The sequence below is a fragment of the Arachis hypogaea genome, chromosome 5 (genome assembly GCF_003086295.3).
Source record: "Arachis hypogaea cultivar Tifrunner chromosome 5, arahy.Tifrunner.gnm2.J5K5, whole genome shotgun sequence".
Classification (NCBI taxonomy): Eukaryota; Viridiplantae; Streptophyta; class Magnoliopsida; order Fabales; family Fabaceae; genus Arachis; species Arachis hypogaea.
The window spans coordinates 86,766,982-86,783,439 of NC_092040.1; the positions used below are offsets into that span (position 1 = coordinate 86,766,982).

The window sequence follows — 16,458 nt, forward strand, 5'->3', positions numbered from 1 at the left end:
TTACCAAATCAAGCCTAAATTTACAGACTTATAGGAGCAAACCAATTATATATATCAAATATATATGAGTTTCGACAAAATAAATTTGATCTATTTAAGAGAAACCCACGAAATAAACGAATCAATCCATTTTTTTAAATTAATAAACAATTTTAATTTTTTAAAAAAATATTTTTGTCTAAATATCAATTCTGGACCAAATTTTTTCTAAATTAAGCCACACATTCAATTCAAAATTTTTATGATTAGTAGTGTTAGAATGCAGTGTTAAGTTTTTATTGATTTAATTTACAAGGGTGTGCCATATTTGTGGCTTACAAATTATACTTTGACCGGTAACATCAATACATACAAAACATATTGTCAAGTCTTTATATATATATATATAGCAACTACTTAAATAAAAATGATAAAAATATTTTTTTATGAAGATACTTTATTTAAAAGTGTGATTTGTTTATTTAGCCACACTTGAAGTAAAAATAATACTTTTACAAATATCAAAATCTAACTATACAATCTATAATCTAATAATTAAAAATAAATATTTTTATATGAAAATAATTATAAAATCTTCATTGTAGTATTTATCTATATGTATAACACCCACACACAACAAGTTATAAAACTAAGTTGACACATGCATGCATATTGATATCAAATATGATAACTCAGGTGCAGATAACTTGATGTAAAGTTGATAACTGAGTTTTCACCATCAAGTATCCACTACAGATTGGAAATTGACTTGGTAGGGTTTTGTTTATCCTTGATCTGAAGTATTCCATTAAGCTCGTTCTCAAACCTTTTCATGGCTTCTTCTGGAAGGCAAATTAAAACTAGTCTACCATGTTCTCCTTTAGAGTTAGTATATGGAATATGGAAGCTCAAACCAGGAATATCATCCATACCAGCCTTATCTGGTCCAGAATACAAAGGCTTACCCCATCCATAATCCACATCTGTTATCCCAGATTTTATGATGTCTGACATAATAAAAGATCCTGTCAAGAAAAGTGGAGGCCTTCCCTTAATGGCCATCAAATCGGCAGTAGAGTGAACATACTCCTCAGTTGCTTCTTTCTTTGCTTTCTTCACCAACTCCAATGCATAGCTCAAAGGTAGCCGGCAAAGCATTTCCACGGTGGAAACTGCCGTAGGAAGCACAAAAGCGTTGCCATAATACCCTTCAGGTAGTGGAGGATTAAGCCTATCACAAAAATAATGGTATTAGCAAAAGAGAAGATCAAGGAGAATCGAATAAAAATTACTCCTTCTTGCTCAAATTAAAGAGGAGTGTATGTGCAAAGGTAGTTATTTTAACCTGCAAGGTTCAAAACGTGCATTGACTACACACGTGAAGCGAACCTCTTGATTAGGGTTTTTCCATTGGAGGGCAGCTGTATGACAACGCCAGAGGCATGCAGTGAGGACATCGAAGGTGGTGGAAGATTGAGCAATGTGAGGAGGGAAGAGGCAGCGCAATGCATCAATCTCTTTGGAGCCAAAGAAGAAGGAAGCATGGCAGGGTTTGAAGGAGACACTTTGGTTGTCATTTTCAAGCGGTAGTTGGTTGTATTCATGGTGGATGAATGTAACTCTTGGTGGATCTCTGGCACAAAGAAGCTCCCTACACCAAACTGGGAGCATTGAAGGGTTTGATGCACCTTGGGCTATTTCTGCTATGCCCTTTATGAATTGAACAAATCCAATTGCATCACACATTGTGTGGTTCACACGCATAGTAAAGATGAAACCGCCGCATTTGAACCGTGTCACCTGTCAATCCGTTCATTCATATAATATATCATCACTAGCTATCTCGGTTACAAATCTTATTTTTTCATACCATAAAAAAATGATTATTTTCGTAACAAAAATGTTATTTGTACACTAAAATTAGCCACTAAAATTAACCACTAATATATTTATATATAAATACATGTGTGGTTTAATTTATTTTTAATATGTATTTATATTTCAGTATATATTTTATCTAGTGATTAATTTTAATAACTGATTTTGATGTAGACAGAACATTACTCTTTTCGTAGTTTATGATGGATTAATAAAAATGATATTACATATATAACAAAAGAATCAACCTAAATAAACCTAATTAGAGAGCCAACAACCTAGCAACCATCTTCGACCAACAAATCCATTTATTCAATTATTTTAAAATTATCCTTTTATATCATCTCATTTCTTCTTCTATTTTTTTCCCCTCCTACTATCATAATTTCACACACCACCACTGTATTGTTTAGCGTCAGCCCTCCACCACTAACTACTAGTGTGTCGCTGATTGCCGCCTATCGCTGCTTCTAACCATCTTAAATCCTAAATTTTAAATATTAACTTCTTAAATTTTAACTTTCTTTAAAAATTAAATCCTAAATTTTAAACTCTTAAATTATAAACTCTACTTTAAATTAATTTTATTTTGTATTGTTTAACTTTTTTTTTTCTTTTAGTTAAAACCCTCACAAAGATGCAAATAAAAATTGATGAGACTCAACTACAAGACTATATAAGTTACAACAAACATAATACAAGATACTACCGAAACACAACACAAACATCAGAAATACCAACATAAGTAAAATAGACCAACAACATATATGAAATACAATTTATACAAAAAATGTTTCACTTTTTTATTTTTGAATAATTTTATTATTTTTTGTTTTGGATGTTTATTTTGTATGTTATTTTCTTAATTGTATATTGATTTTTAAATTAGTTGATTGAATATAATATTAGTTTCTTAGACTTTTTCAACAAAAATATATATTATAAAAAAATTAGTGTGAATATTAATATTATGATGATTATTTTTTGATAAATTCTATCTAACTCTCTCTAAAATAAATTAAAAGATAAATTATTTTAATAATATATTTAATAATTATTGAATGAAATTGATTGACTTATCATGATTAACTTTAACTTTTAATTTAATCTAATAAATTTTAATTACGTAATCAATTAGTCATGGTATAATTTTTTCGCAAATTATAAAAATTACTAGACATCAAAGTTTCCTAAAACTCTCTCTTGATAAATTAGAAAGAGAAGAAATTATTATTGTACATATATAATACTACAGAAAAATTAAAGAGGTTATAAAAAGAGAAAAAACAGACTATGGTGATTAATTTTCTCTTTATATTTATGGTAGGTACAGATGATGGTGATTAATTTTTTCTTTATATATATAGTAAGTGTTTGGTGAAAAAGTGAATATGAGAGGTAATTAATAAATATGAACATATATATAAAAAAGTTAGTTAATAATATTTAACATAAATAATTTGGGACAGAGAGTGCAATAATACCTTCTCTTGATCTTAAAATAGAATGAAACAAACAGAATTTTTATTAACTTAGACTTCAAAGAGACACCAAAAATTTTATTTATTCTTTTTATTTTTGAAATTTTTTATTATGTGGTTAAAATTACAAAGTTACAAAATATAATTTTTCTAATAATTTTTTTAAATTGCAAAAAAGTTATACCTTGATTAATTAGCTAGTTAAATTATATCATTATTAAGAGTTAATATTATTGTGATAAGTCAACCCATTTTATTCAGTAATAAATTATTAACAAGTGTATTAACCCGTGCCATGCACGCGATAAAATTAAAATTATGATTTTAAATTATTTTGTTAAGATTAATTTAAATTATAATAATTTGATTAATAAAAATATAACATGTTATGTATTATTTGTTTTTTCTTAATCTAGTGTTAAATATATTTACTCTAAAATAGTTATTAATTGGTTTTAGTAATCTGTTTTTTTCAATAAATCAAACATATATACTCAATATGACTATACGTAACTTAATAATACTTAGACCTACCAAAAAAGAAATTAACTCAAAATAAATAATAAATTATTGGAGAATTCTAATGCACAAAATTCTCTAATAAATAATAAATAATTTAAATCTACTAAAAAATAACTCAATATTTTTTTATGTCTGCAAAACATATATCCGAAATAATATTATATCAATATTAGTATACAGTTTTACAATCATCGACCGTATTTATTATACGTGACTCCTTTTTAAAAGTTATTCTACACACTTGTGCAGTTGGAAGATAAATTACTGAACTTTATTTTATTTTTCTAAATTATTATAATTATGCATTATACATTAAATGCTAATTGTAATATTGTAATATAATTATCAATAATGATATTTTTCTAAAATAAATTTAGAAGAGAGAATAGTACTTTCATTTTGGAGGAAAAATGAATTCATGAGAAATTGACACCTCACTTTTATTAGTTGATAATGTATTAAATATTAATTTTATATAATTATAATAAAAATATTTCTCTTAATATAATCATGCATTATTCGTTAAATGTTAATTGTAATATAATTATAATAAATATATTTTTCTAAAATAAATTTAGAAAAAAAATAGTGATTTCATTTTAGAGAAAAAATTCATAAGGAATTAACACCTCACTTTTATTAGTTGGAGGAAAAATCCGGTTTTAGTATATTTTGTCATTATTATACATTTTTCTCTAATCATATATCAACTGTTTTCTTTTCTTTGTTTCAGCATTTTGAACCTGGGTTTAACTTTTCGTAGTTCTCACTTCTCAGTCATTCTATTAGATGTAGTTGATAACTATTGAAATTCTTCGATTAATATAGGAGAAAAATATATTATTATATGATAGAATTAATATGAGTATATTTTATTATTAAATAAACAAAGTTAATATAAAATAAAATTATACATAAAAAAGCAAAGAAAATAAAATTAAAATAGCAAAAGTGATAAAAAGATTATTTTTATAATTTTATTTTGTCATTTTTATGTATAGAAGATTAGAAAATAGTAAATTTTTAACTAAATTAATTTATACTTGTTGTATTCAATTTAAATAAGTAATAAATTATCTTATTTTAATTTATTCATTAAATTTATATATCATAAAAATTAAATCAAATAATTAATATACATAATTTTAAATTGTGTGATGCTTAAATATCTATTCAAATCAATTAGTTGATATAATTAATTCATCATAATGAATTGTCTTTAATGAGTTAAACAAAATAAAGCAGAAGCATACTACGTTGATTCTATCATTAAAGGTAAAAATTCGATTTTTATATAATAGAATAGATAATATAATAGACGGCGAAAAAGAGAAAGAAACATTTTAGATCTTAAGTTGTTTTATTTGGATGTTGCAATGTGGGTATCACATTATTTTACTTATTCTACTTTATGGACCTTTTTGTAACTTTATTTCAGTATCAATGGAATTTCACTACCTTTAAGTACTAAATTAAAATTCAAAATGAAACTGACAAAAAAAGTAAAGAGTATAAAATTATTGATTGAAAAACACTCTAAATAATAAAAAATCAAATTAACTTTAATATTAAATTTATTAATACGATTTTAATTTTATATAATAGTTAGATAATAGATTAGTAAAAGTAAAGGGAAGAATGACTTTAATTAATATTTTATAAAATATTCATTTAAAATAATTAAAAAATATAAAATTATGATATTATTAAAAATAATACATTTTTATGTTAAAAAATTATATTTAAATAAAATATTTATAAAATATAAAATTTAGAGTAACATAGTTTCATGAACATTAATCATTAATCAATTATGAACTAACATAAAATTATAATATACTTTTTTATGAAAAAATAATCAATAATTAATATTAATAAATATAAAAATCATCCAAACACTTTGATTAAAAGTATGAGTGGTTAATTATTATTCATTATTAATAATATTTTGTTCATAACAAAAACTAAAAATATAATTATTCAGATTTAGATTTTAGAAAAATAAACGTATAAATAACAAATGATCTATTTTATCATGTATATGATAAATTAATGAATTAAACTAACTGATATAATGAATTATAATTAATTAATTGGTATAAATTATAATAAATTGTATGATATTTAAAAAGAAAATAAAATGAATAAAAAAATAAAAATAAATAGAAGAATAGAAGACTATAATAAAATAAATTGAATGTGAGTTTTTTTTTTACAAATTTTATATCACATCCGTTTCAATAATAATAAATAAAAATACATCAACTTAATATCTAAGAGAAAATGATGAGATAAAATCATAACACAATTCTAAAATAAAATCTTAAATTAAACCATAATATCATTGCACAACACAAATTGAAAGTAATTTCACACTACAATATACCACATAAATATGCAAATGACTTAAACTTAATTACGAATTTTTTTATTTATGCATACATGATAACACCATAGTCTATAAATATTTAAGGGATAACATATCATATATTGCTCTAAATGATGAGCATGGGAATTGAAGAGTGTGTGCTGATTTGTGTTCATGATAGTTACTTTCTTGTGACGACGCCTCGTAGGAAGAAAAATAATTGTTGTAAAAGCTACTCAATGAAAGAGTAATTGGTAAATTAATGATATTTTCTTCTAGCATATATGATCTTTTATAGTGGTAAAATAAAAATGGAAGGAATAAAATTTTGTTTTTTTATATTAGAAATAAAATTTGATATTTATCCTAATAAAATTAAATAACTAATTAGTTATATCTAAATAAATTAAATAAATTAAATAAAAATATTTTTAAGAATTAATCAAATTAATTAGTCAACACAAATAATTAGTATAATTAATTTTATTTGATTTATTGAATTCAAAAAATAAATTAGAAAATAATTGATTGAATTAATTAGTTGATATAATTAATTTATTATAATTGATTGGATTTAATGAATTAAAAAAAATAAATAGGAAAATATAGGAGACAATGATTTTTTTAACTAAATTAATATGTATTTATTGTATTTAATCAGTATAAGTAACAAATCATCTATGTTATTATGTACCTTATAAATTAATGAATTAAAATAATTGATATAATAAATTATAATTATTTGATTGATATAAATTATAATAAATTGTGTGATATTTAAATACCTAATCAAATCAATTAGTTGATATAGAAGTATGCCACGCTCATCATGAAGTGTAGAAATTCAATTTTTATATAATAAAAATATATATTCTTATATATATTATAGAAATATGATTTGATTCCATTAACTTGCTTATTTTTTTTAACTTGCCACCTATATTCAGTATGGAATTTTAATTTTTCTAAAATAAATTTAGAAGAGAGAATAGTACTTTTATTTTAGAGAAAAAATAAATTCATGAAGAATTGAAACTTCCCTTTCATTAGTTGATAATGCATTAAATATTAATTTTATATAATTATAATAAATATATTTTCCTAAATTAATATAACCATATATTATTCATTAAATATTAATTGTAATATAAATATAATAAAGATATTTTTGTAAAATAAATTTAGAAGAGAGGAAAGTGCTTTCATTTTAGAAGAAAAATGAATTTATGAAAAATTGACACCTCACTTCAATTAGTTAAGAAAAAATATAATTTTAGTATATTAAATAGAAGTATATTATTATTATTATTATTATTATTATTATTATTATTATTATTATTATTATTATTATTATTATTATTATTAGAATAATTAAAAATATTTTCGATTGATAATTGATAAGTAGTTTAATAATGTATTAAATATGAATTTTATATAATTATAATAAAAATATTTTTCTAAATTAGTATAATTATGCATTATTCATTAAATGCATTCATTTTGGAGGAAAAATAAATTTATGAGGAATTCATACCTCACTCTCATTAGTTGAGAAAAAACTCAATTTTAATATATTAAGTAAATTATATAAATAGAAATACTTGCTAAGTATATATAAAAAAGGAGATATATAATTATATATAATATAATTTCTATATATGTAACAGATATAAATTGTTATAATTATAGAGACTTACTATAATTATATTAAATTTAATTATGAATGTAAATAAATAAAAGTGATAATAATTAATATTATTTTTTTCTTTTTATATTTAATATTTACCGTAAATATAAAAAATATTGAGAAAAAAAGTAGGTACTGACTTTATTTTATTTTATTTTACGTCATGAAATTTTTTACTAAAATTAAAGGAGGAAAAAATCTTTATGATTATATATCAATCTCAATAACAATAAATAAGATGAATCGATTGAGCAACTAATAAATTTAACGGATAAATGTTATTTTCCATTTATGGACAAAATGAGGTAACATGCATGCGTATATTAATATAGGAAGAATATATACTCACAGCTTTAAAATCTTCAAGAATATTTGATTGTATTATCCTTCAAGTCAAAAAATTCATCCTTTATTTTCATTAAATATTTATATTAATTCAATTAAATAAGTATTTTAATAAAAGAAAAGATTATTATTATTATTATTGAAGAATAACGACAACTATCGTTATTAATATTAAATTGATTATTAATATATATATTGAATTATCATTAATATTAAATTAGTTATTTATATATATATTTAAACTTGATTATTTATATTAAATATATTTAATGATTATTAAAAATTAATCATATAATTATCATTATTAATAACCTATTATTAATAATTAATTTATATTTCTCTAAAATATAATTTTCTATCTTATTATTATTATTATATAGGTATAATAACTTGTCACTAATAAAATTTTAGGATAATGAATAAAAAATATAATTATATCAATATAATTAAAATTAATATAATTAAAATAGTTAAATTAAGTAGATTTGTATAAATTATAATAAATTACACAACATTTAAAAAGAAAATAAAATGAATAAGAATAAAATAAAAATAAATAAAATAGATAGAAAACTACAATAAAATAAATTGAATGTGAGAGTTTTTTTTGGTACATTTCATATCACATCCGTTTTTCAATAATAATAAAAAATAAAAATACGTCAACTTGATATCTAAGAAAAAATGATGAGATAAAATCATAATACAGTTATAAAGTAAAAGCTTAAATTAGAACACAATATCGTTACACAATACATATTGAAAGTAATTTCACACTACAATATATACCACAAACAGGTAAATGACTTAAATTTAAATATGAAACATTTTTTATTTATGCATACATGATAACACCATGGTCTATAAATATTTCATAGATAACATATCTTATATAACTCCGAATGATAAGCACCTAAGTTGGAGAGTGTGGTAGTTTGTGTCCACGATAGTTGCCTTTTTGTAACAACACCTCATAGGAAGAAAAAAATTGTTGTAAAAGCTATCAAATGAAAGAGTAATTGGTAAACGAATGATATTTTCTTCTAGCATACATGGTCTTTTATAGTGAAAAAATAAAAATAGAAGGAATTAAATTTTATATTTTTACATTAGGAATAGAATTTGATATTTATCCTAATAAAATTATTATTATTATTATCAATATAAATGGGTTAATAACTTGCCACTAATAAAATAATTGGATAATGAATAAGAATTAGAAGGATATCAATATAATTAAAATGAATATAAATAAAATGTTTAAAAATATTTTTGATTGATAATTAGTTTAATAATGCATTAAATATTGATATTATATAATTATAATAAAGATATTTTCCTAAATTAGTATAATTATGTATTATTCATTAAAATAATTAAAAATATTTTTTATTAATAATTGATAAATAGTTTAATAATGCATTAAATATTGATTTTATATAATTATAATAAAGATATTTTCCTATATTAGTATAATCATGCATCATTCATTAAATGTATTCATTTTGGAGGGAAAATGGGTTCACGAAAAAGTGACACCTCACTTTTATTAATTGGAAAAAACCCAGTTTTAGTATATTAAGTAGATAAATATATCACAAATAAATAATTTACTCTCGCAAACTACCTTTCTATAAGCCTCGTCCCAAGCCTTTTATAATAATTATATATTTGTCATTATAGTTATATATTATAATGACAAATAGTTGTAAGTTTTTGTAACTATTAAATAAAAATTATTGATAAATGTTATATTTGCTACTAAAAATTTTTAATTTTTCCTTTTAATTATAAGCGTAAGACACCTGTTGTCTAATTGTACGTATATGGATTGGAGTCCAAAAGTGATTTTTTTTTTATAACGACACTATCATCGTGTGTGTAAATAATTTAACCTGTAAAAGTAGGAGTGGAGAGTTAATAATTCCATCATGAGAAGATCGAACATCGTAGAGGAGCTCATCAAAGCAAGGGAATGGAGGAAGAGGATCAACACCAAAATGGTCAAGTGTAACATCTGCATCAGCTTCCATGAACAATACACCTTCGCCACTGCAATTCACCATAAGTTTTCCCCTAGGACCTTCCCTAAGTCTCCCAGCTAATGGATAATAAAACACAAGTGCTTTTGACAATGCTTCTCTAATGACATGGACAGGGTCTTTCCCTGCCATTGAAGGGTTGTAAGCAAAGATCTGAACCCCTGAATAGTGGAAGCGTAGAGCTTGTTGGTCATCAATGTCGGAGAGAAGCTTAAGCTCATGGGGAGTGGGTCCAGCAGGTGCTACTAACTCCGCTGGCTTTCTCGTTACTTTAAACACCATAGATGATGTTGATGATGATGATTTCTGGAGGACCATTATGTGTTTTTATGTAAATTAAAGTAAGAATCCAAGGTTTGGTGTTTGATGAACAAACTGAGATGTGTTGATAGTATATACAACGAGAGAAACTATTTATACAGAGAATTGAACTAGTTTGCTGTGCATGCATGTGACTTGATTTTTATTTTGTTAAAAAATAATGATTACTTAATTTTTATCAAGGCTTAGATTATTGTCAAATTTTGCTGCTGCCAATGAAAGCTTTTTTGGCGGCCGGGTACTACAACCAATAAATGAATTGAAATTTAAATGAAGAATGTTATGATTAGTTGGAAATAACCTTTGAATAATTTGATTATTGTTAGGTGGGTGCAACTAAAAATCGTGAATGTTTAGCTGGAACCTTTGAATGATCTGTGAAACTTGCTAACTCTTGAAAACCTATGAGCACTTGTTAGAAGTTTTTGTGCGACATAAAGAGTGCATCTTCTCCATGATGTAATAGTACCCCCTAATCAATTAAAGTTTTGGATTTACTCCTCCATATTTATTTTATATTATATCCATTAAGAGAATCATTATAATCGAATTAGATCAATTAATATTATTTGTATGGAAAAGTATGAGGAGCCAATGGAATACTTATTAAATGTGTATAATGGAGATTTATGGAGTATTAGAGAGATAATTATTAGTGTTACATTTTTTCACTAGCTGAAGTTCTTGGGATGAGTGGTATCATGACATGGTATTAGAGTGCTAGATCTAAAAGGTCAGGAATTCGATCTTTAGTGAACCTCAAAATTAGTTTAATTTTTTTGGGAAGATATTTATTATCCCTAGTACTCGAATGGTTATTTTAGATAGTATGGGGATGTTTATTTTGTAACTCAATAGCCCATTGTACACAATGTACAAATAGTCCATTGTCTTCCTAGCGGGATCCTATTTGTATTTATATAGCGTATTTGTATATTAATTATAGGATTCTATATTTTTATTACTTTGATTCTACTAATAACAACTATATATATCCCTTGTATATTGTACTTTTCATCGACCTGAATAATACACTATTTCATATTACTCTCTTATTCCTAACATAGTATCAAGAGTTTAGATTTTTTTTTCAGCAACAATTGGTCCATAGCCCTTTTATTTTCTCTTCCGGTAGTATTCTTTGTCCTTGATTTTTGTTTCCTTCCGACGCTTTGGTTCGTCACTACCCACACCATCATCTTTGTTTCGTCGCCACGAGTTCAATGAGTCCCAATATGTCGCTGCCGTCACCAGCTTCTTCTCTTCTCCAGATTCATTTCAAACCGTCAGATTGCACACCTGATCAACGATTTAGAGGCTCCTACGTGTCGTGTCGCGCCTCGGCTTGTCCACCCGTGACCCCATCTGCTCTGACCTGCCAGACCCACGCCTGGACCCGACCTGATCCGTTGGTTGATCCGTCCGTCCAGTCAGCACTGACGGGGTTCCTTCCTCCATTTAGGCGTCGCAACGTGGCAGACAGTAGGACCCTTCCTAAGGTTTTTTGGTGAGCTCTTTCTGATTTTGCCCTCCGATTTCTCATTTTCTCCTCCAAACTTGTAGTTTTCTCTCAACTCTTTGATCTATGTGTCTACTATTATGGAAACATCAGATATTTTTGCTGCCACAGATAGAAAGAGTCAATTCTGTTGAAACTGTAACCGTTCCGGATACCTCTTCTCCAACTGTTCTTTTGTTGAATGTCGCACATGCCACCAAAAAGGTCATATTAGCTACCATTGTTCATAGCTGTTCTGTCATTATTGCAAGCTCTCAGGACATTTGATTACTACCTGTCCTACTCGCCCACCACGTCCTGATCATCACAAGTATCCTTTTCATCCCAAGCATGGGTCTGCTTCTGCTGTTGCTACTACCGAATCTCCCACTTCTGCTCCTCTCAATCCGCCTCCTGTATCTCTATCTGATACTGCGTCTCTTCTTAAGCATCTTCTTTTCCTTTCTGGTAATACTCCTGCTGCTTTTTCGACTCCTCCAAGTAATTCTAAATGGTATTTTGATTCCGGTTGTTTTAATCACATGTCTCCTTTGCGTCATCTTTTTATGTTTTTGGCTACCACTACAAATGCACCTTCTGTCAATACTGCTAATGGTTCCCTCTTACACGCGACACACAATGGTTCTATTTTCCAGCCAACTCTTAATCTTCTTGATACTTATTATATTCCCAAATTGAACTTTATTCTTATTTTTGTTGGTCAACTTATTGATCTTGATTTTGATGTCACTTTTTCCATTTCTGGTTGTCGTGTACAGGATCGTCGGACGGGACAAATCATTGGGACTAGACGTAAGGTCGAAAGGTTATTTGAACTCAAGAATCTTCATATTCCTCCTGTGCCAAAGATCTGTGCTGCTTCTTCTCCTTCTACTCTTCACTTATGGAATCAACGTCTTGCCCACACATCTTTGGAAAAGATGCGTCCTCTTGTGTCTCAGGGTGTTTTGGGTCAGGTTAATCATGAGTCTTTTGATTGTATTTCTTGTCAAACTGCTAAACAACCCGCTTTATCTTTTCACAATAATTCCTCTCTTACTTGCTCTCCTTTTGATCTTATCCACTCTGATGTTTGGGGTCCTACTCCCACCGCTTCTATGGGAGGAGCTCGCTACTTTTTCGTTTTCATTGATGATTATTCACGCTTTACTTGAGTTTATTTGATGACCAATCACCATGAGTTACCTCAGATTTATATTAACTTTGCCATTATGATTAAACTCAGTTTTCCAAGGTTACTAAGGTTTTTCGCTGCGATAATGCTATGGGATACCGTGATTCCAAACTCTTAATGTTTCTTGCAGAACAGGGTACCTTGTCTGAGTTTTCTTGCCTTGGTATGTCTCAACAAAATGGGCGAGCTAAACGTAAACACTGTCACATTCTTGACTCTATTCGTGTAATGCTTCTTTCTTCTTCATGTCCTGAGCGTACTTAGGGTGAAGCTGTTCTTATTACTGTTTATGTTATCAATAGACTTCCTTCTTCTGTTCTTAGTAATGTTACTCCCTTTGAGCGTTTTTATCATACCTTCCTAGATTATAGTTCTCTTCGAGTTTTCGGTTATGTCTGTTTTGTTCTTCTTCAGCCTCATGAATATAGTAAACTTGAATCTCGGGCTCGTATGTGTTGTTTCCTTGGTTATGGCACTGAACACAAGGGTTATCGTTGTTGGGATCCTCTCTCTAACCGTATTCGTATATCTCGTCATGTTGTCTTCTGGGAACATCACATGTTTTCTCGGTTCTCCTCCTTTGAGTCTATTCCTCCTACTCGGTCACCTTTTTTCACTAACCCCAATGTTGATCTTTTTTCTAGTAATGATTCTACAGGTTCTATCTCGAGTCACCCTCTACAGCCTCCCATTTTTTCGTGTTTTCTATCTCCCAATGATTCTGGACTGGACGACGTTCCTGCTCTTACCGTCATGCCTCCTTCTTCCACTCGTTCTTCCAGGGTAAGACATCCACCTCCTCGTCTTCTTGATTATCATTGTTTTTCTACTATTATTCATCAACATGAACCTAAGTCATTCAGAGAAGCCTCTACAAATCCAAATTGGCAACAAGCAACGAAGAAAAAAATACAGGCACTTGAAAAAGTACACACTTGGGATTTGGTTGATCCTCATTCTAATTAGGAAGTTGTGGGAAGCAGATGGGTATATGGTGCACGAAATTGTGATACACAATGGTGCCAACAACTTGTACGCACAATTGTAATCTCAACTCTTTTTCACAACTTCGCACAACTAACCAGCAAGTGCACTGGGTCGTCCAAGTAATAAACCTTACGTGAGTAAGGGTCGATCCCACGGAGATTGTCAACCTGAAGCAAGCTATGGTCACCTTGTAAATCTCAGTCAGGCGGATTCAAATGATTATAGAGTTTTAATAATTAAAAGATAAATAAATAGAAAATAAAGATAGAGATACTCATGTAATTCATTGGTGGAAATTTCAGATAAGTTCATGGAGATGCATCATTCCTTCTGAATCTCTACTTTCCTACTGCCTTCATCCAATCCTTCATACTCATTTCTATGGTAAGCTGTATGTAGGGCGTCACTATTGTCAATGGCTACTTCCCATCCTCTTAGTGAAAAAGGTCTTCTAAAGTTTCCCGCATGGCTAATCAGCTGTTGATTCTCGATCATGTAGGAATAGGATTTACTATCCTTTTGCGTCTGTCACCACGCCCTACAGTCGCGAGTTTGAAGCTCGTCACAGTCATCCCATCCCAAATCCTACTCGGAATACCACAGACAAGTTTTAGACTTTTCGGATCTCAAGAATGCTGCCAATAGATTCTAGCTTATACCACGAAGACTCTGATCTCACGGAATGGAAGGCTTTGTTGTCAGGAGAGGCAGCCATGCGTTGTGGACCAGGAATCTAAGAGATACACACTCTAGCTTTCGCAGGTAGAACGAAAGTGTTTGTCAGGCACGCGATCATAAGTGAGAATAGTGATGAGTGTCACGGATCATCACATTCATTAGGTTGAAGTGTGAATGAATATCTTAGAATAAGAATAAGCATGAATTGAATAGAAACTAGTAGTATTTACATTAATACTCGAGGAACAGCAAAGCTCCACACCCTTAATCCATGGTGTGTAGAAACTCCACCGTTGAAAATACATAAGTGATGAAGGTCCAGGCATGGCCGAGAGCCCAGCCTCCAAAACGTGATCAAAGGATCAAAAGGTAATCCAAAGATCCCAAGATGTCTAATACAATGGTAAAAAGTTCTATTTATACTAAACTAGTTACTAGGGTTACAAAAATACGTAAATGATGCAGAAATCCACTTCCGGGCCCACTTGGTGTATGCTTGGGCTGAGCATTGAAGATTTCACATGTAGAGGTCTTCCTTGGAGTTGAACGCCAGTTTGTAACTTATTTCTGGCGTTTGACTCTCTTTGCAACTTGTTTCTGGCGTTTAACGCCAGAATAGGGCAGAAAGCTAGCGTTAAACGCCAGTTTGCATCGTCTAAACTCGGGCAAAGTATAGACTATTATATATTGCTAGAAATCCCTGGATGTCTACTTTCCAACGCAATTGAGAACGCGCCATTTGAACTTCTGTAGCTCCAAAAATTCCATTTCAAGTGCAGGGAGGTCAGAATCCAACAACATCAACAGTCCCTTGTCAGCCTCTGAATTAGATTTTTGCTCAGGTCCCTCAATTTCAGCCAGAAAATACCTGAAATCACAGAAAAATACACAAACTCATAGTAAAGTCCAGAAATATAAAATTTACTTAAAAAATAATAAAAATATACTAAAAAGTGAATAAAATATATTAAAAACTATATAAAAACAATGCCAAAAAGCGTATAAATTATCCACTCATCACAACACCAAACTTAAATTGTTGCTTGTCCCCAAGTAACTGAAAACAAAATAGGATAAAAAGAAGAGAATATACAATGAATCTCACAATATCAATGAAACTTAGTCCTACTTAGATGAGCAGGGCTTGTAGCTTTTTGCTTCTGAACAGTTTTGGCATCTCACTTTATCCTTTGAAATTCAGAATGATTGGCATCTATAGGAACTTAGAATTTCAGATAGTTTTATTGACTCTCCTAGTTCAGTATGTTGATTCTTGAACACAGCTACTTTATGAGTCTTGGCCGTGGCCCTAAGCACTTTGTTTTCCAGTATTACCACTGGATACATAAATGCCACAGACACATAACTGGGTGAACCTTTTCAAATTGTGACTCAGCTTTGCTAAAGTCCCCAGTTAGAGGTGTCCAGAGTTCTTAAGCACACTCTTTTGCTTTGGATCACGACTTTAACCACTCAG

General features: G+C 28.2%; 1 protein-coding gene across 1 annotated transcript; it reads right to left on the reverse strand.

Moving 5' to 3' along the window:
- Positions 1 to 729: 729 nt before the first annotated feature.
- On the reverse strand, positions 730 to 10,669 carry LOC112803637 (13-hydroxylupanine O-tigloyltransferase-like). Its single transcript, XM_025847120.2, has 3 exons — positions 10,156 to 10,669; positions 1,325 to 1,779; positions 730 to 1,210 (listed from the first exon to the last, which is right to left on the reverse strand). Exons 1-3 carry the CDS (start codon positions 10,618 to 10,620, stop codon positions 730 to 732), a joined length of 1,401 nt encoding a protein of 466 aa, XP_025702905.1. The 5' UTR covers positions 10,621 to 10,669.
- Between the last annotated feature and the right edge of the window lie 5,789 nt (positions 10,670 to 16,458).

Bases quoted from the DNA above. Each gene is read 5' to 3' on its own strand.
- LOC112803637 (XM_025847120.2), bottom strand. From the start codon at position 10,620: ATGGTCCTCCAGAAATCATCATCATCAACATCATCTATGGTGTTTAAA. The intron at 1,780-10,155 runs GTTAAATTATTT...ACGGATTGACAG, and splicing joins CTCCACTCCTACTTTTACAG to GTGACACGGTTCAAATGCGG. The intron at 1,211-1,324 runs GTTAAAATAACT...TTTTTGTGATAG, and splicing joins GCACGTTTTGAACCTTGCAG to GCTTAATCCTCCACTACCTG.